The sequence below is a fragment of the Mustela erminea genome, chromosome 4 (assembly GCF_009829155.1).
Source record: "Mustela erminea isolate mMusErm1 chromosome 4, mMusErm1.Pri, whole genome shotgun sequence".
In the NCBI taxonomy this organism is placed as follows: Eukaryota; Metazoa; Chordata; class Mammalia; order Carnivora; family Mustelidae; genus Mustela; species Mustela erminea.
Genome location: NC_045617.1, coordinates 96,296,168 through 96,317,288, shown reverse-complemented (window position 1 = coordinate 96,317,288; position 21,121 = coordinate 96,296,168). Strand labels below are relative to the sequence as shown.

General features: G+C 35.9%; 2 protein-coding genes across 2 annotated transcripts; one reads left to right on the top strand and one right to left on the bottom strand.

The window, feature by feature from the left end:
• Positions 1-7,337: 7,337 nt before the first annotated feature.
• Positions 7,338-8,519, bottom strand: LOC116588736 (28S ribosomal protein S7, mitochondrial-like). The gene has a single exon (XM_032340225.1). It carries the CDS (start codon positions 8,499-8,501, stop codon positions 7,773-7,775), a length of 729 nt encoding a protein of 242 aa, XP_032196116.1. The 5' UTR covers positions 8,502-8,519; the 3' UTR covers positions 7,338-7,772.
• Positions 8,520-10,766: 2,247 nt separating this feature from the next.
• DEFB113 (defensin beta 113) lies at positions 10,767-11,928 on the top strand. The gene is made up of 2 exons (XM_032340227.1): positions 10,767-10,824; positions 11,738-11,928. Exons 1-2 carry the CDS (start codon positions 10,767-10,769, stop codon positions 11,926-11,928), a joined length of 249 nt encoding a protein of 82 aa, XP_032196118.1.
• The last annotated feature ends 9,193 nt before the right edge of the window (positions 11,929-21,121 follow it).

The window sequence follows — 21,121 nt, the reverse complement described above, 5'->3', positions numbered from 1 at the left end:
GTTTCAGCTCCTAAAGTAAATCTTTACTATGTGACACTGTGTTAGATTCCTGTAGCACAGTAAAATGGGCAGGGCATCAAACAGAAAAAGCAGATCAGATCAGATTAGGTCAGATCAAGTCTTCATCTTTGTCATTTTATCTTCACATCATGTATGCAAGTGACTAATTTTATTCCCAGTCCCCCTAATAAAGCTGAGACTCAGAATGGAAACACCCTTTGCACAAGGGGCACGTGGCTACACAGTAGTAGAGTGGCATTCACACTTGGGTCAGTCTGTCCATGCTATTTCACTGCCACAGCAGAGGACTTGGACAAGCCTATTCCAGGGTATTCATGTTCTTCGGAGCCTGGTGGGGAGAAAAGTATTTTTCATTCTGCGTTTTGAAAAGGGCTTAAGTAGAGCAGGGACAGTGATGAGACTGACCATAGGAAGGGAAGAAATGGTGTAAATGAATTCACTCTGTGAAAAACAGAATGTGTGTAAATTGGTGGTATCAGACCTGGGTAAGCATAGGAAATATTTGAGGAGATTTATTTAAAAGTGCAAATTTCTGGGCACTTGGGTAGCTCAGTTTGTTAAGTGACTGCCTTTGACTCAGGTCATGATCCTAGGGTCCTGGGATGAAGCCCCACATTGCTCAGCAGCGAGTCTGCTTCTTCCTCTCCCTCTACCTGTTGCTCTTCCTACTTGTGCTCTCTTGCTCTCTCTCTGTCAAATAAATAAATAAAATCTTTAAAAATAAATAAATGAAATTGGACCATTTCCTTACACCACACACAAAAATAGACTCAAAATGGATGAAGGACCTCAATGTGCGAAAGGAATCCATCAAAATCCTTGAGGAGAACACAGGCAGCAACCTCTTTGACCTCAACCGCAGCAACATCTTCCTAGGAACAACGCAAAAGGCAAGGGAAGCAAGGGCAAAAATGAACTATTGGGATTTCATCAAGATCAAAAACTTTTGCACAGCAAAGGAAACAGTTAACAAAATCAAAAGACAACTGAAAGAATGGGAGAAGATATTTGCAAATGACATATCAGATAAAGGACTAGTGTCCAGAATCTATAAAGAACTTAGCAAACTCAACACCCAAAGAACAAATAATCCAATCAAGAAATGGGCAGAGGACATGAACAGACATTTCTGCAAAGAAGACATCCAGATGGCCAACAGACACATGAAAAAGTGCTCCATATCACTCGGCATCAGGGAAATACAAATCAAAACCACAATGAGATATCACCTCACACCAGTCAGAATGGCTAAAATCAACAAGTCAGGAAATGACAGATGCTGGCGAGGATGCGGAGAAAGGGGAACCCTCCTACACTGTTGGTGGGAATGCAAGCTGGTGCAGCCACTCTGGAAAACAGCATGGAGGTTCCTCAAAATGTTGAAAATAGAACTGCCCTATGACCCAGCAATTGCACTACTGGGTATTTACCCTAAAGATACAAATGTAGTGATCCAAAGGGGCACGTGCACCCGAATGTTTATAGCAGCAATGTCCACAATAGCCAAACTATGGAAAGAACCTAGATGTCCATCAACAGATGAATGGATCAAGAAGATGTGGTATATATACACAATGGAATACTATGCAGCCATCAAAAGAAATGAAATCTTGCCATTTGCGACAACATGGATGGAACTAGAGCGTATCATGCTTAGCGAAATAAGTCAAGCAGAGAAAGACAACTATCATATGATCTCCTTGATATGAGGAAGTGGTGATGCAACATGGGGGCTTAAGTGGATAGGAGAAGAATAAAGGAAACAAGATGGGATTGGGAGGGAGACAAACCATAAGTGACTTTTAATCTCACAAAACAAACTGAGGGTTGCTGGGGGGAGGGGGTTTGGGAGAAGGGGGTGGGATTATGGACATTGGGGAGGGTATGTGCTTTGGTGAGTGCTGTGAAGTGTGTAAACCTGGTGATTCACAGACCTGTACACCTGGGGATAGAGTATTATGCCTCCATCAGAAAGGATGAATACCCAACTTTTGTAGCAACATGGACGGGACTGGAAGAGATTATGCTGAGTGAAATAAGTCAAGCAGAGAGAGTCAATTATCATATGGTTTCACTTATTTGTGGAGCATAACAAATAGCATGGAGGACATGGGGACTTAGAGTGGAGAAGGGAGTTGGGGGAAATTGGAAGGGGAGGTGAACCATGAGAGACTATGGACTCTGAAAAACAATCTGAGGGTTTTGAAGGGATGGGGGGTGGGAGGTTGGGGTACCAGGTGGTGGGTATTATAGAGGGCACGGATTGCATGGAGCACGGGGTGTGGTGCAAAAATAATGAATACTGTTATGCTGGAAATAAATAAAAAAAAAACATATAATGTAAAAAATAAATAAATAAATAAATAAATAAATAAATAAATGTTCAAATTTCTGACCTACAGAATAGCAGAATGTGACTATTAGGGAGTGGTGCCCAGAAGTATGGGTTTTTCTTTTTCTTTAATTATCCTAATGATTCTAAAAATTATGACATTCAGAGAGCCATGGATTCAACTAATCCTTCTGCTGATTCTGGGCATGAATTCACCTTTTAATTTTAGGGTCAGTCTGTTGTCTACCATTTACTAAACTGAACATAAAGAAATTAAAGAAACTCAGTATTGCCTTTCATAGATTTGTTCATTTACAAATTCATTGATCTAGTGTAGCAGGTCAGACCTTGGGTTCAAGAATCAAATTGCTTTGGGGTCTAATATCAGCAGTGGAAATACTAGTACAGGGATTTTAACAGGCTACTAAATGAATACCTCTACGCCTCTTTTACCTTGTTGTGCGATGACCTTCAGGTTGGTGTTATGTTCAACAGAAATCATAAATGAAAAGCATTCAGGCATTACCTTATATTTAGTAAATGTTCAATACAGATTCACTATTACTTATTGAGCACCTAGTAAGAACCAAGCCCTTCGCTAAATATAAAAAATAAAATAGAAAGTAGAATTGTAAAGGATATCCTTTGTGTACAGTCTATCTACTTTCTCAGAATATTTCTCGCATGACTGTCCTTTATACAAGCTGTATACAGAGGGGTAAGTCAACCTCCCAAAAAACAAGAGCCCAGGACCTGACAGATTCCCTGGGGAATTCTGCCAAACTTTCAAAGAAGAAATAACACCTATTCTCCTGAAGCTGTTTCGAAAAATTGAAGCAGAAGGAAAACTTCCAGACTTTTTCTATGAAGCCAGCATTACCTTGATCCCCAAACCAGGAAAAGACCCTACCAAAAAGGAGAATTTCACACCAATATCACTGATGAATATGGATGCTAAGATTCTCAACAAGATCCTAGCCAACAGAATCCAATAGCACATTAAAAAGATTATCCACCATGATCAGGTGGGATTCATCCCTGGGCTACAAGGATGGTTCAACATTCGCAAATCAATCAATGTGATACAACAAATTAATATGAGAAGAGAGAAGAACCACATGGTCTTCTCAATTGATGCAGAAAAAGCATTTGACAAAATCCAGCATCCGTTCCTGATTAAAACGCTTCAAAGTATAGGGATAGAGGGAACATTCCTGAACCTCATCAAATCTATCTATGAAAGACCCACAGCAAATATCATCCTCAATGGGAAAAAGCTTGCAGCCTTCCCGTTGAGATCAGGAACAAGACAAGGATGCCCACTCTCACCACTCTTGTTCAACATAGTATTAGAAGTCCTAGCAACTTTTTAAAGCTTAGGAAGAAAGACCTAAATTAGTTCCTGTCATCTTCTTTCATACCCACCAAAAGGGAAAGAAATGGATAAAAAAATCTTTGTGAATTGGTCTTTCATCCCTTAGGATTAGAAACTGAATTGTGTTTCTGGCATTCACTTTCTCAGAAGTGCAATTTTCCAAAATTTTTTAGATTAGATAAATGATAGATACTAGAATTGCTACTATAACTTTATTTCAATCTCCATTCAGTAAATGTAACTTTATTTCAGTCCCCATTCATATGAATTAAATGCCTATTCTATCCTAAACTCCACTGCATAGATGTCAAAATCCTTGCCCCAGTTTACATTCCAGTGAGAAGTTAATGATAATATTAATAGTAATAATAACCATACCATAATATATGGGTAAATAATTAAAGAAGCCAATAATGAACAAGCTAATTTTAAATGAAGACAAATAAGGAACACACCCCCACCCCCTCCACAAATTGGAATGAAGTAAGAGTCACTATTATTAAAATAGCAGAAAAGCCTTCAGAATGTCTGATAAGATGACATGTGAACATCAGGGACCAGAATAAAACAAATTCTGGGTAAAAAGGTGGAGAACTTGAATGATGTGATTGAAACGCTTGATAATGAGTCCTAAATATCACATATCAATACATAACACACACACACACACACACACACACACACACACACCCCAAATTCTTCTGAACAAAAGAGAACATTATAGTTAGGTGAGTTTAAAGTACCATGTATTCAGTGAGGAACTAGTCTTCAGCTGAGTAAAATTAAAATTGACACAGAGAAGTGGATCATATGCAAAATATGTGAAATGAATATTAATGGCTATTGAGTTTATAACCTATACCTTAAAATTCACTCATATGTAAGAAGATGAGGCAAATAATAACGTATCACAGTAGAAAATCAATACTCTATTTTCAAAATTAAAATGTAATACTTTGGGACACCTGGGTGGCTCCATCCATTAAGGGCTTGTCTTCAGTTCAGGTCATGATCCCAAAGGCCTGGGATTGAGCCACCTGTTGGGCTCCCTTCTCTGCAAGGAGTCTGCTTCTCCTTCTGCCTTTCCCTTTCTCACTCTAAATAAATAAATAGGTAAGTTTTTTTAAAAATGTAATACTTTAACCACCACATGAATTTCCCTAGTGTGAGACAGCTCACTGATACATAATACCAGAAAGTAGTAAGCGTATTCTGACAGTTGCAGAATGCCATTGTTCCGAAACCACTAACCAAAGTACAGTCTAACAAACAAATATATTAGTGAAAGGCACCAATAGCAGCAAAAAATATATTTTCATTAAGTAATTATTGCTTAAATATCTACTAAGCAATGGCTACTGAGCATAGTTTCAGATTAATATTTCTAAATCACTGTATAAAAAGCTAAAACTGTAATGGGCCCTACTAACTTTGTTATGGTTCTTTTATATTATCTCTTTCAATATTTATTAATCTGTACATTTCCATGTATCTCCCTTACCTTCCCTTCTTTGTTACTACTACCCAAACTTCACTTATACCTAATATCTATAACTATGAGCTCAAAGACACTTTTGGAAGTGTGGGTTTTAGGGGCGCCTGAGTGGCACAGTTGATTGAGCGACCAACTCCTGATTTCAGCTCAGGTCCTGATCTCAGGGTTGTGAAATGGAGGCCCACATTAGGCTCCGGACTTAGTGTGGAGTCTGCTTCGGATTCTCTCTTGCTCTGCCCCTCCTGCTCGTGCTCTCTCTCTCTCTCTTTCAAATAAATAAACAAATCTTTAAAAAAAAAAAATGGTGGTGGTAGCCGTCATCCTACCCACTGGAAAAGGTAATTTCTGGAACCGAATAACTTACATAAACATACCCATTATACTGATATTTTTTTAGTAGTTAGTAGTGGCAGCAGTAGTAGTAGTGATTAGGCAGATACATTTCACAGTCCCATAACAGTGTGATAAGACTGTAAGCAACTGGCTCAACATCAATTCTTTCATGAGTGATTTTTTTTAAAAAGATGACTCATGAATAATGGACTAGTACAAAAAATACATTTGATAAACTATAAATTTGTCCCCCAGGTCAAGACAAAGCACACAAGTCAATAGACATTGGATGACATTATTCCATGAGAACATACATTCTAATAGTTATCTTTAAGGTTAGTTTAAAATTTAAGGTGTAAGACTTAATTATGGAGAATAAACTGATGGTTACGAGAGGGGAGGTGGAGGAGTGGGTGGGTGGATTAGGGGGTTGGGGTGAAGGAGGGCACTTGTGATGAGCACCAGATATTGTATAGAAGGGTTGAATTACTATATTGTCCATCTGAAACTACTATTACATTGTATGTTAACTAACTGGAATTTAAATAAATAAATAAATAAATAGCAATTTAAGGTTTATATTATTGCCTTTAACACCCATGTATGACTTAAAATAGAACAATAGCTACACATTGCACCAGAGCTCCCCAAGAGGACTTGTTTTTGCCCCATCCTCACTGAGAATACATAATATGTGATGTTTTCACCTACTCCTTAGAATGTCAAGGAAAACTAAGACTGGACTGGAAAGATTATTTGTTGGGAGGAAAGGAAAGATTGGTGTCTGCTATTCTCCAAATCTTCTCTAGAAACAGTCTCCTAGAACTGCTTTCTCTACAAAGTTTCTGATTTCAGAGTGTCCTTAAGCTATGAAAATAGAGTGAGAACAAATGAGTTGTAACATTTCTTTTATTTTGGAAAGCACATTTTCATGATTATATTATATAAATTCCTTTGTAACTCTAAGACAAGTATTCAGGTGACTGGAATATGTAGTAACAGTAATGATTAAGAATGTGGGCTCTAACCATAGACCATGTTCAGTTTCAGTTTCACCACTTACCAGTTAGTAGTTGACTTTGTTACTTTAAGTAAGTAACTTACTTAAATCTTTCTGTGTTCATTTCCTTGTGCATGAAAATGGGGCTAAATATTATTCCCACTTCATAGGGCTTTCATGTGATGTAAATATAAGGAACAGCACCTTGCACATAAGGAGCATGTGATAGATGTTTTGAAGGTGCATCAGGAGCAGGAAGGACAGAGCCTGAGCTCCTGGGACTCATGGTTTCTAAATATATGAAGCATCAATAATTATTAGAGCTTGCATAAAAGCTTTTTAATAGAGGAAGGAAGTAGAAACTGTAGCAGAAGTTCCAGCTGCTGATATCTCTGCAGTCTTTTGTTTTCTTAGTAATTTAATGCTCATTGTCCTCATCTGTAGAAAGGTTTTATGATTCTGACCACTTTGAAAACTTCCCAAAGTGCCAATCAGTCTGCCACTGGTGTATAAAATTAGTCCCATAATGTATTCTTTAAACTTAAAGCTTTGTGGCCATCAGTGAATTAAAATAGTCAATTATTTTTATTTTTTTATTTTTAGGTTTTACTGGAAACTCCTATAAGGGAATATTTTTTTTTCTTTCCTTTCCTTTTCTTCTTTTATTTTCTTCCCTCCCCTTCCCTTCTCTTCTCTTCTTTTCTTTTTCTTTTCCTTTCTTTTCTTTTTTGCCTGTCCTTTCCTTTCTTTTATTCTTTTTTTTTTTTTTTTTTTTTTCACACCAGAAACTGCTTTTTATACATTTTGTACAAGGACCACTTCGGAAACAAATTTCCAGTCGATTTTAGTAAACAGCAGGTACCACCATACACGCGACACCAGTTCAGGACGAGAATTTTCTAATAAACCTTTTCTAACATTAAAACTGCTTCCTTTCATATCTTCCAAAGTTCTACCCTGAATAGAGGAAGAGAAGCTGGACGGGCCCGAAGTTCCTGGGGGAAATCCAGATTGATACGTTCCCAGTGTATGAGGAGCTGGGACAGGAAAAGCAAGTTCCAGCGCCCAAAGAAAGGACTAACGAGCATAAATACGCTGCTCCCCCCTTACAAGGCCTGCATGCCCTTAAAAAGGAACTACTTCACCCACAAGGGGTTTTTGCTGACAGTGACCCCGGCTCCCACGGTTTCTTGCAGCAGAGCGCCGCCCCCTCCCCCTACCACCAGCGGTAGTGAGCCAGGGCACGGTTGGCCTCGGCCATCTTGTGCATGTCATGCTTCTTCTTGATCACAGGGCCCTGGTTGTGAAAAGCCTCCAGCAGTTCATGTGACAACTTCTCCGGCATCAGCGTCCACCGGTGCTTCTTCTCCCTGCACTCCGTGAGCATCCACTTCATGGCCAAGAAGCGACGCCGCCGGGCGGGAAGTGGCACAGGGACCTGGTAGAAATGGCCCCCTCTGAGGATGGGCACCAGCCCTATCACAGGCTCACAGTTTTTCAGAGCTTGGTGGAAGATGGTGTAGGGGTTGCGTTCGATGGTTGCCTGTTCCTCAGCAGAAGCAGCATGGTACTTCTCAAACTGCTTCCTTTTCACAGCTTCCAGAGTCTGTGTCATGAGGGATCTGGCCAGTACTTTGTTTCCTCCTTTCATCATCATGTTGATGAATTTACTGATCACGGGGTCTTCAAACACAGAGCTTGTTTTCGCTGCTGGGGCAGCTTTGATAAGCTGAGTCTTCCTGAGTTCCTGTTCACACTTCTCCTCCTCAGTCAGCTCCGCCAAGGGCTTGCGGTAATACTTCTTGTCAGTCTGTGGATCCCTGTATTCAGGACTATAGCGGCTCCACCTCACCTGGGTTAGCCCTGGAAGCCGCGGGACAGCAGTCCGCAGGGTCAGCGCCAGGACCGACCACCCTCGCGCAACCTTCCCCGCGGGGGCAGCCATCTTGGCTGGCCACGAGGACCCCACCTATTCTTTTTTCTTTTCCTTTTTTTTTTTTTTTTTCTCCTTTCCTTTCCCTTCCCTTCCTTACTCTTACCTTCTCTTTCCTTCCCTTTCTTGACCAACTGTCTTCTCATCATCACACCCTCTTCTGGCACTCTCAACATATAGACATTAGCCTGGAAAAGCTCCCTTGTTAGGCACAAATCAACCCCAAATCCTGAAAGCCTAGCCACATTCTTTTCACCAAGAACTGACAACTTCAAGGGTCCTTATCTATGGCTTTGAAAGGTATAATTATTAGCTATTCTCATCTAACATTGTAAAAAGGAAGTAACAATTTTTCATCTAAGAATCCAAAATTCTTACTTTAGTAGAAATATTTTGGACCAATGCCAATTGGTTCATACACTTTAGGTCAATTCTTTAACCTTTAAAAAAAAATTCCTGTGTATCTTCTCTTTCTCTTAATCATTAGTTGCTATCTCATTCTTGTCCTTTTCCCCACACTTTGTCTCTGTTTTTTCCCCTTTAAAAGAGTTGTAATTAGTAGAAATCTAGAATCTGGATTTCTCTCAAGTCAGCCCTAAAATATAAATTTTAAGCAATAAATCATCCAGTTTGATTCTACTTATATTACTTCTTGGCTAGAATTGGGGTGATAATCATCCAATCCTTATCTTTGTTCTGTGTGATTCAGATGCCACTAGTTTCAACCTTATATTTTAGCAGAGAAAGAAAAGAAGACCAACCAATTTATAAGAATTTGGCTTATATTCCATCTTGATAGGAGTGCCTTATTTTAGACAGAGAATGGATACAGCTGCACTGAAGAAAAATGGGCCATTTTGTCCTAGGTTGTCTTCTTAATCCATGCCACCGCTATGCTAATGCCAGGCCTGTTAACTTTCTATAGTATTTCTTGTATCTGTTACTTTGCTGTACTTACATACAATAGGTCTTAGTATGTCTGCAGCAGTTTAAAGTGTCTTATTTTTGGGGGGCTGTGATTTTAGAAAGAGGATATTGAGAAAATAGATTTTCCATGATGCAGCTGTAATACATAAGCAGATAAGAATTGAAGCAGAGAATGAACAAAACTAGATAACTTCTTTTAAAATCCAGATGATAGAATATCCTTATAATTTGTTTTTCCTCAATGAGAGAGGGAGTTAGAACATAAATCATTAAGTTGTAAGGACATAACTTTTTGGATTTTCATGCCCAAAGTATTTATATTTATATTTCAATTACTTATAAGTCCTCTTTTTGCATATGGTGTCTGTTCAATTCTTAGCTTAAACCCATGAATGTGGCTGGTCCTACCAATCCAGCCTTCAGAGAGAGCATCTTGAGGCTTAGTCAGTGAATGTTTGTCTCGAATGTACAGCCAGTAAACAGAAAAGCCAGATGCCAAGATGAGTTTTCTGTATTTAATCCAGTGCTCTTTCAACTTTTAACACACTGATTTCCCCTATGAATGAGGTAGTCAGTTCTATGAATAACTCATTACAAGTAAAGAATTACAGTGATTATTCTTATAACATCACTATGGTAATTTTTAATGTAACCATCCCAAAACTACATTTTAAAATATTTTTCTTTTGTAGAAAAATTGCATTGCAGGAACTCCCTGGTTCAGGCCAGTATACAGAGGATAACTTCACAGGATAAAAAAGCTTTTACTCAGAAGGATAAAGAAGGTGGAAGTTGAGAGACGGACTCTGGTATCACATTACCTTGGAGTCCACTAAGGTCTTCTAGGTCTTTAAGGTCTACCAATCACTACATGTATGATTTGAGGCAATCACATAATCCCTCTTTGCCATAATTTCCTCAACTAGAAGAAGTTCCTATGTCATAAAATTGGGCATGAAGATTAAGCTAGCAAATCTATATAAAGTGTTTAAAACACTGCCTGACACATAATAGATGTTCAAGAAAACATGTGACTGACAATATAGCTGAGCCCGATTGTGTATTTTCAATTAAAAAATTTAAAGATTTCACCCTATTATTTGTTTGTCTCACTGAAACTGAGTTCACATTTGGCTCGAGGTCATAACAGAACTAAGTCCTCTCTTCTGTTTGTTGCTATTACACAATACATGAATCTGTGCTCAATCTTGAAAGGCGGCATTAATCAGAATAGTAATTACCCTGAAAGGGCTATAAAAACAAGAGTTTATCTTTATTTTATCAAGGAATAGAACAACTCTCAGACATTTTGAGGTCTGTCTCAACTTCACTGAAGTAACAATATCAGCAATGAAGATACTTTGTATTTTCCTGACTTTCCTCTTCACTGTGTCTTGTGGTCCATCAGGTAATATTTGCTAATATGAAAAAGAAGGGAGGAACAAAATGTTTTTTATAAATGTTTTACTCTGAAAAAAAATCAGACAATTAAATTGTTGTTAGGAGATGCCACGTGAACCTATAATGCAAGTCACTCTATTTTACATGAAAGAAGAAATGAGTGGAACTGATAGTTGAGAAGATAAGGGGAAAAAAATTCCCTGGGTGTAGAATTAAACCTGTTTGTTATTTTGTTTAATGAGACTATGACTTCTTACATACTTCCTACTGCCTTCTCATTTTAAATGTGATTTAATGAACTGATATGCAAGCTGTTGTCAAAATTAAGCTTTCTACAAGTAGTCCAGTAGTTTGTGGGGTGAGAGAGTATTGGAGGTGGGTGGTTATTTAGAACACAAAACAGGTAGAGTATTTTTTTTTTAAGATTATTTATTTATTTATTTGACAGAGATCACAAGTAGGCAGAGAGGCAGGCAGAGAGAAAGAGAGAAGCAGGCTCCCCGCTGAGCAGACAGCCCAATGTGGGGCTCGATCCCAAGACCCTGGGATCATGACCTGAGCCAAAGGCAGAGGCTTTAACCCACTGAGCCACCCAGGTGCCCCGGTAGAGTATTTTTTACACATTTTTTTCTCTTTATTCTTGAGGAAGCATGCACATATTAGATATTTAATGATATTCTATTTTTTAAAAAACTTAGTGGTCAAGGAACTATTATTCAATATATAAGTATTTATATTGTCACTATTTGTAGGGGATAAAATGTGAACTTTTTATATAATTGCCTGGACATAATTTTAGAAACAAAATGGCTTAACTCTTTACTTTAAACAACTTTATATGCTTATCTATCTATTATCTATTCACCTATCTATGCAAGGGGATTAAATCTGGATTTATGATCATAGATACTTTTTCCCAGTTTCACAGAAAAAAACAAAAGAAGATACAGAGAAAAAAATAGAATGTTACCTTGTTCGTGGTGCTTGCAAGACTTCATGCAACACTTGGGAGTATATATACAATTACTGCAGTACAGAGCCCTGCTGTGTTGTGCGGGAATACCAAAAGCCAGTTCTTGAACCTGTCAATACCACAGGGGATAAACTGTAAATTATAAGTCTACCATACAACATAACACTAAATTGTAACATTACTATTAATAAAAATTAACTTTCTACTTTTCATCAATGTATTTTCGTGTGGGTGTCCTCTGGTCTTCTAGATTACACACTTAGATCATGGAGATTAATGAGTTCAATGTTGGGTTAGTTACAAGAGATGTAAAGAAGAGTGGTAGTTTATTTGTGAAACGGGCAGGAGTTTTCCCCTACCCACATTACAAACACCTTTCATCTTTAATGCTTCCATTTATCTCTGGCCTGTTTATGTGCCCTGGGCAGTAACCTCATTATTTTCATGTGGTCTTTTAGGCATCATTCATCAATCATGGTTTATGCTATCTTTCCATAATTTCGGTAAAATGTGCTTGAGTCTTAGACACAAAGTCATAAATGCCTTAATCACCTAATAGACACTACTGGTGATGCATTTATGAGTAAGAACAATCAAGCAAAACTCAGCAGGGAGTAAAATGTGATGAGCATAAAGCAAGTTAAAAACATTTTTAAGATGCAACATGGGGGCTTAAGTGGGTAGAAGAAGAATCAATGAAACAAGATGGGATTGGGAGGGAGACAAACCATAAGTGACTCTTAATCTCACAAAACAAACTGAGGGTTGCTGGGGGGAGGGGGTTTGGGAGAAGGGGGTGGGATTATGGACATTAGGGAGGGTATGTGCTTTGGTGAGTGCTGTGAAGTGTGTAAACCTGGCGATTCACAGACCTGTACCCCTGGGGATAAAAATATATGTTTATAAAAAATAAAAATTTAAAAAAAAATTTTTAAGGCTATTTTTTTCTATCATAAAGTATAAAAAATTTGGAGAACCCCAAAACGTCCAAAAACAAAAAAAAGACCATTTCTAATTCTAAAGCTAAACTTTTATCATAATTAATTGTCAGCATAGGCAGTTAATGTAAGGGTCTTCTCTCCAGGTCCTTAGAATTTTATTTAACTTCTTCATCTTATAATTCAGTATTTAATACTTCTGTCCTTATCTCTATCTTCAATGAACTCATTGTGCTTCCAGTTTTTCACATTCTACATTAATTCTACCATAATATTGCATTCATATTGACATAACTTTCTTGTGAATTATAATGTTTTCTATCCACAAATACTTGATGTGTAGAATTTAAAGTCTCCACTCAGTGCTTTTTTTTTTTTTTTTTAACCTATAGCTATAGCACTGATTTGGAAAATATAAAAATTTAACTGTGAATTCTGATTTAGAGAAAATGTAAGAAGTTCAGTGAATTTGAGGTTTAAGAAGAGATGATAATTCCAAGTTCTCTTATTTGGATAAATGCTAAACACTGCAATCATTCATTAGGAAATATAGCAAGAGACATAGAATTTTGGAAAGGAACATATATGGTATATCAGGTTTATACTTTTTAGCTATGTACAGGTGTGAAGTTTAGAAAAGAAAGTTGTGCTTCAAATATAGAGTTCAAGCGCCATTAACTGAAGCAATGAGATAAAATCACCCAAATGACTACTACAGATTGATGAGAAGAAAAAAATGTCCAAAATTCTAAGGAATAACATTTAAGTATGTTAAGAAAAATTAGATTCTATAAAGGAGGGTAAGAAGGAGAAGTTAGCCAATGAGACCCCACTCCCAGTCTTCATGTCTTCCCAGATAAGTTTCCAGACATATAAGAGAAGAGGCAACTCATTCCTACTATGCTCTGTGTTAATTTTTGACCCATTAGCTGAATGAGCATTATAATATGGTTTTGTTTTAAATCATCAAATTTCAGGGTAGTCCATGGCACAGCAATGTTAGCCAGAAGTGTATATAACTTCCAAACTATAGAAATTTTTTAAAAAGATAAAAAGAAACAATACATAAGAATCATAGGCAAGACTTCTAAAATGATGGTATAAAGAGATCTAAAATTCTGTCCCTTCATGAAAGCAGCAAAACAGTGGCAAGAAAAAAAAATAAATGTTTTAAGAGCTCTCTAAATTAACCACAAACTTGCAAAAATCCAAGGAGCATTTATTTATTTGTTTAAAAACAAAACAAAGATGCTGAATCTCCAGAAGAACAGCCAACTCTGTGGCAGTTCAGCTGCCCCATTATTGTCCAACTCTTGGCTCCACAAGTAGCTGTGACAAACAGCAGCCTCTCTATCAAGGTAGCTGTGAATGTACAAAGAATATGTGTAACTCAATAATAAAAACACACTAACTCTATTATAAAATGGACAATGGAGTTGAATAGACATTTCTCCAAAGAGGAAATATGGATGTTCAACAAGCACAGGGAAAAATATTTAATCTCAATAGCCATCAAGGAAATACAAATAAGCACCACAGTGAGTGACCATTTCCCACCCCCTAACTGTAATAAACACAAGACACATTAACAGATGTTGGTTATAATATGAGGAAATCAGACTCCCATATACTGCTAGTGAGAATGTAAACTAGTGCAAATACTTGGGAAATAGAGTGCTAGTTCCTGAAAAAAATTAAGCCTGGGATTATCATTTGATTCTGCATTTGAATCTCTTGCATACATGCCCCTCATTAGGCATGTATGCAAGAGATTTGAAAAATGTCAACGCAAAACTTGCACACAAATGGCCATAGCAGCATGATTCATAATAGCCAAAACGACCCAAATGGAAACAATCCAAATGTTTATAAACTGATGGATGGATAAGCATTATGTGGCATACCCATACAATGGAATATAATTTTGCCAATAAAATGGAATAAAGTACAAACGTGTGCTACAACATGGATAAAGGTCAGCAGACCTTTCTTGAGAAATAAACAAGAGTTCTATAGTAGAATTAAGCGTATAAAAGATAGAAATTTGGACCTTCACAAAGGAAAACAATTGAGTTACAATTTGTAGATTTGTTGGTAAATGTAAAATATTCTTTTCCTCTAATCTCTGTTAAAGACAATTTATTGCTTAAAACAAAAGTAATGATATATTGTGCAGTTAACTGCATTGCAGAAAGATATGGATGACAATAGCCCAAACTATGAGAAAGGGAAAATATTAGTATAGGATTGTAAGTGTTACATTATAAGAAAGCTGAAGAGCTAGATTATAAAACTTACAGCAAGAATAAAAAAATAAATATATAATCAATGTGGTAGATAAAATGTAATAATAAAAAATGTACAGATAGTGAAGGAAAAGAGAACCAAGGCAGGGAGAACAAATAGAAAACAAATAAAGAGGTGACAGTTTTAAACACAAACATACTATAATTTCATTAAGTGTAAATATTAAATGTAGACATACCAATTAAGAGAATGTAAGATAGGATATTATATTAATTATTTTTTCTGCCTAACAAATTATTCCAAGAGGTCACAGTGTAAAAGCCTTTATTATCTCATAGACGCTGTGGGAAGGATTCCAGAAGCAGCTTAGCTTGGTGTTTCTGTCTCAAGGTCTCAATGAAATTGCACTAAAGCAGGTGACTGGAGCTATAGACATCCTATTCTCAACAGGGGTCAAAGAACCTGTTTCTAAGGTTGCTCATTTGATTGTTGCTATCCTTTGTTCTTGAGAGCTCTTGGACATAGAGCTTCAATTTCTTACAAGTTATTAAATAGAGGGTCATGGATTCTAACCAAACCATCTAACCACATGGATTCTATGGCCACTCCATAGGGATTCTAACAGCATAGCACCTTGCTTCCCCCATTACAAGTGATGAGAGAGAGAAAGACAGAGAGAGAGGGAAGGAACAAGAGACAGAGAGAATAACAGACACAAAAACAAAGAGACACAGACAAAAAGAGAGCCCAAGACTATAACTACAGTACTTTTAAGTGGTTATAATCAAACATAAAAGGGACATCTGGGTGGCTAGGTCAGTCGAACACCTGAGTCTTGGTTTCAGCTCAGGTCATGGTCTCAAGGTCAGGAGACCTAGCCCATCACTGGGCCCCCGATACAGTAGAAGTCTGCTTGAGATTCTTTCCCCCTCCCTTTCCCCACTCCACTGCTTTTCCCCCCACCCCCTTGAATGCATACATAAAAGTACACACTCTCCCTTTTCTCAAATAAATAAAAAAAATCTTTAAAAAATATAAGAAATATTTCAAACCAATGATTTACACTTCCACTTTAAAAAGTTTAAAAAAAGAAATTAGAAAAAGAAGGGTAAATTAAACCTCATTTTATAAATTATATATCTCAATGAAACCCGAATTTTTACTCAGAAGAATGGAAATAATAAAATAAGACAGACAATTAATTAAATATAAAATAGAAAAACAATAGAAAAAAATCAATGAAAACAAAAGATTTTTAAAGAAAAGGTAGAAAATTGCTTTTCAGAAATATCTAGTCAGATTGATTTGAAAAAGAAAAAGCACAAATGACCAATATCAGGAATGAATAAGAGAAATCACAATAGATATAAAAAACATTAAAATAGCAGTAAGAGAATATAATAAACAATGTTATACCTATACTTTGATAACTGTTATGAAAAGAAAAAATTCCTCAAATGATGTAAAATGCCATGAGTCGCTCAAGAAAAAAATTTGCATCTTGAATAATTTTATATTCATTTTCAATAATGTCTATTTACAAATCTTCCCACATAGAAAATACCAGGTATAGATGGCTTCACTGTTGAATTTTTCAAAATATGTAATAATGAATGTATACTTATTATACACAGATCTCTTTGTACAATAGAATAGGAAAGAACATTTTCCAAATGATCTTAGGAGACCAGCATTATCCATACTAAAATTCAAAAAAAGAAATTTCAAGGAGAGGCATCTGGGTGGCTCAGTCAGTAAATGACTTTGTGGCTGAGGTCATGATCTCCAGGTCCTGGGAGCCCATGTCAGGCTCCTAGCTCAGCAGGGAGTCTGCTTCTCTCTCACCTTCTCCCTCTCCCCGTGCTTCTGCTCTCTCTCTCTCTCTCTCAAATGAATAAATAAAATCTTAAAAAAAAAAAAAGAATTGAATGCACTTCGTCTAAGATCAGGAACAAGGTAAGCATAATGAATTTCACCATCTCCATTCCAAATTGTAAGAGAATTTTAGAAAGTATGATAGGAAAAATAAACAAAGGCATATTGATTGTAAATTAAAGACAAACAAACATTTTTATTTGACAACATGATCGCCTATAATGTAAATCTAAGGAATCTAAAATAGAAGGTAAAAGAACTAATTATTGAATTTAGCAAGGTTATTGATACAAGAAAAATATAAAAACCAATTAAATTTCTATAAACTAGTAATAAATACTTGGGTGATAAAAATTTAAAGATACTATATATGAAATGACTTAAAACAGAAAGAAATATATCCAGTACTTCTCTATACAGTGGCAAGTACATTGCTGAGAAGAATTAAAGAAGTAAAAAATGAAGAGATATATTTTGTTCAAGTATTGGAAATTTTAAATTGCCAAATCTCATCAAATAGGTCCATAGAATCAGTGAAAAACCCAACCCAAATTCCCCTGCTGGGTTTTTAAATAGGTATTGACAATCTTACTCAAAAAATTTGTGTGGGAAAAAAAAAAATACTGAGCCACCTGGGTGGCTCAGTCAGTTAAGCATCTGACTTTAACTCAGGTCATGATCTCAGGGTCCTGGCACTGAGCCCTCCATTGAACTCCCTGCTCAGGAGGAAGTCTGCTTGTCCCTCTCCCTCTGCATCTCCCCCTGTTCCTGCTTTCTTTCTTTCTTTCTTTCTCCCTCCTTCTCTACCTCTCTTTCTCTGTCAAATAAGTAAGTAAATTAAAAAAAAAATGTTTGGAAATTTACAAGACCAAAAATAGCCATGATAAATTGAAGAATTGAGAACTAAGTTGTACAGCTGATATTACTTGATTCCAGATTTTACTATAAAGCTTCAATAACTAAGAGAATTTGGTATGGACATAAAAGAGAGAGAAAGATTGATCAATGAACCAGAATGTAAAGTCTTGAAACAGATGCCAATATGTATAGTCAATTGATTAAAAAAAATGTTAAAGATATTAATTTGAATTATATTGTTATTTTTGGAGTTTCTACTCTAATAAAAACATTCCTACACATTGGAGAGTCACTGTCAAACAAGAGAAATACAATTCTTCCTTAACAGAGTTTTTTTTGTTTGTTTGTTTGACTAAAACTAGAGCCCAGTTGAACAAATCATGTATAGAGATCTAAGATTTCTGGTATAGGAACTTCTGTCACAGGGGGGGAAAAAAAAAAAAAGTAATGTTTGCTTTGTTTTTTCAAGACATTGAGAGCTCTAATTCTTTCTGCTCACTAAAGAAGCCCATTCAACCTATATCCACAGACCTTACCTTGAGGATTCCCCGAAACAGTTTTTTTTGGGGAAAAAAAAAAAGATTTGTCTAATAGTAAAGGAAATCTTCAAGAGGATTCTAATTCTTCATCCTAGAGCCAGTGCTTGGACAACATGTAAAAGTAAAGGCATGAATAACTAAGATAACACCACCAAACAGAACATTAGGTCCTGAGAAAAGAGTTCAAGGAAAACAGAATTTAATATGAACAAAATTCTCTTAAATATATTTGCAGATGGATTCAAGAAGATCTTACATCTAAAAAGACAAAAACAAAAAGACAAAAACAATAACAACAACAAAAACTGCTCTATGGCAAAAGAACAATCGGAGAAGAGATAAAGGCATTAACATCCTAAATATATTTGCTTAAAAAAACCATAGAAAAACTGAAAGGTGAAACGTATTTAAATCATAAAATAACAACATAAATAGATATAAAAATAAGATAATAAAGACAAATATATAGAGTAAAATTTCAACCCCTGACTAAAAGAAATCCTCAAAAAAGGTAAGATAAATATACACCTAAGGAGGGAAAGACTTTATCAGGGAAAGAGATAGAAAAAGAGAAGAAAACACATATTCCCAGATTTGTAGAAGCTCACCCAAAGGCCAGACAAAACTCATTAAAAAGAAGTTTACACTAGGAAATGTAGGAATCATAAGATGTGGGGTACAAATTATGAAAAGAATATCCTATAAGTGTCTAGGGGACACAAAAATCAAACCATTTAAAAAGACCTAACCTAGCATTGAAATTCTAATCAAGAAGACTGAATGATATAAATTAGTAATGACTTCACATGATTTTGAACCTATATTTTACATTCAATCAATCAGATATGAAGGCAGAATAAATATATTTCCCAGCATGGAAATTCCTGTATTTTCTATCTTTTTGGAGAACATTTCTGGATGGAGGGAGAAAAAAAAAGAAGCTATGTGAGATCCAAATAACAGTAGATTCAGAAATTCTTAGAATGAAGCAGAGACACGTATAGCCTATGATACTAAGGTAAACTTAAGAATGAGGAATGACCACCACTTATATTTTTCATCCATATCTAGAAGAAAACTACAGGAAAAAATATTTTTCAAAAACATCATAACCAAATATTAAACAACTAAAAGACTTGAACATATTTAATTAAAAAAAGGTAAAAAAGAAGAGAGATGAAAATAAAAGAAAATAATAATAATAGTAGTAAAATAATAGTAATAATTTACTTGACTTTGAAACCAATAACATTTGTCTTTGGTTAGCACGTCAAACATATTAAAAAGGCAATATGGTCCATATTGCTATTTCTATTACAGGATTTCAATATAAAGCTTGTATATCTCAATTTTGAGAGCAAATATTAACCTAGACAAGATAAAAGGAAATGTATGACAACAGGTGAATGAAATGTATAAAGTGGAGAGGAATGTTGGAGGGAATGGCAAAGAGACTAATATCTTCATTTTAAATAGAGAAAGTTTAATGTCGTGACTAAGGTTGATGGGGGAAAAATGAGATATTTAAATGTTTATAGATAACCTACAGAATTTTTTAAAATTAATATAACTTTCAAATATTTGAGGAGCAGAACAGCATAGGAGTGTAAATGATCTGAATCTACATTTTTCTTAGTGGAAATCAAAAGATACATTCTGTAATTGCTACACAAGGACAAAATATTAAGCTAGATCCCAATTCTTATGCCAATAATAAGGAAAAGACCTAAACATAGGGAGGGTGAAAGAGGAAATTATTTCTATTATCACAAGGTCTTTTTTCAGTATTTATTGTGTGCTTATATTACTCTTATAAAAAAAATTAAAAATAGAGACTAATTGGGCTTTTCAAGGAAAAAGCAGACCTCCGTAACTATTCAAGTTGCATCTGAAAAGAAGGTAGTAAAAGTTAATGACAAAAGTAAGGCTTACTATTTGTCCTTTGTAAATGTGTAATTTGGGGAAATCAATGGGATAATTGGATATAAGTAAGAATTTGGAATACATGGATGTATTGATGAATTTGCATACCAAATTAGTGACTAGAATATATTCTGAAAAGTAACCAGGAGTTTAAATGACATGGTAATGTTCAGTTGTTTTTATAACTGAAATGGTAAATATTTCTCTTAAACCCACTCCATACCTGCCCATTGTGTCAATGTTTAATTGATCACCGTCAATATAATGGCGTCATGTGTACAGTTATCTTCCAGATAGAGTTTCCTCTATAAAGATCAATAATTTCAAGTATTTTCAGTTTGGGTAATTCTGCCCACAGCCTAGTCAATCGTGCAGAGACAAGTACACCGGATTAAAACAATTTCCGGATAAAGAGTCTTTCTTCCATTAGAAAACTATAAATAGAAAATGTCTCTTGGCTTTTCAGAAAGTGTGCTAATCTTTAGATTTTGTCGCCAAATCTTTCAGCAGCTTCTTTCTGCAGAATGAAGATCATTTACTATCTCCTCCACTTTCTGTGTTACGTGACCTTCATCTTACCAGGTAAAATAGATGCTTGTTTATGTTTAACATAAAGCTTCTAGCTAAAAATAGAAAAAACAGATTATAAAATAGGAAATACAATTTATTTTTCTTTCCTTTTTTTTAAAAGATTATTTTATTTATTCATTTGACAGAGAGAGATCACAAGTAGACGGAGAGGCAGGCAGAGAGAGAGAGATAGAGGGAAGCAGGTTCCCTGCTGAGCAGAGAGCCTGATGCTGGACTCGATCCCAGGACCCTGAGATCATGACCTGAGCCAAAGGCACGGCTTAACCCACTGAGCCACCTAGGCGCCTGAAAATGCAATTTCTTAACAGAAATCAATTAAAGAAGTCTCTTGATTGTGTTGAATCTCAGTTTCCTCATTTA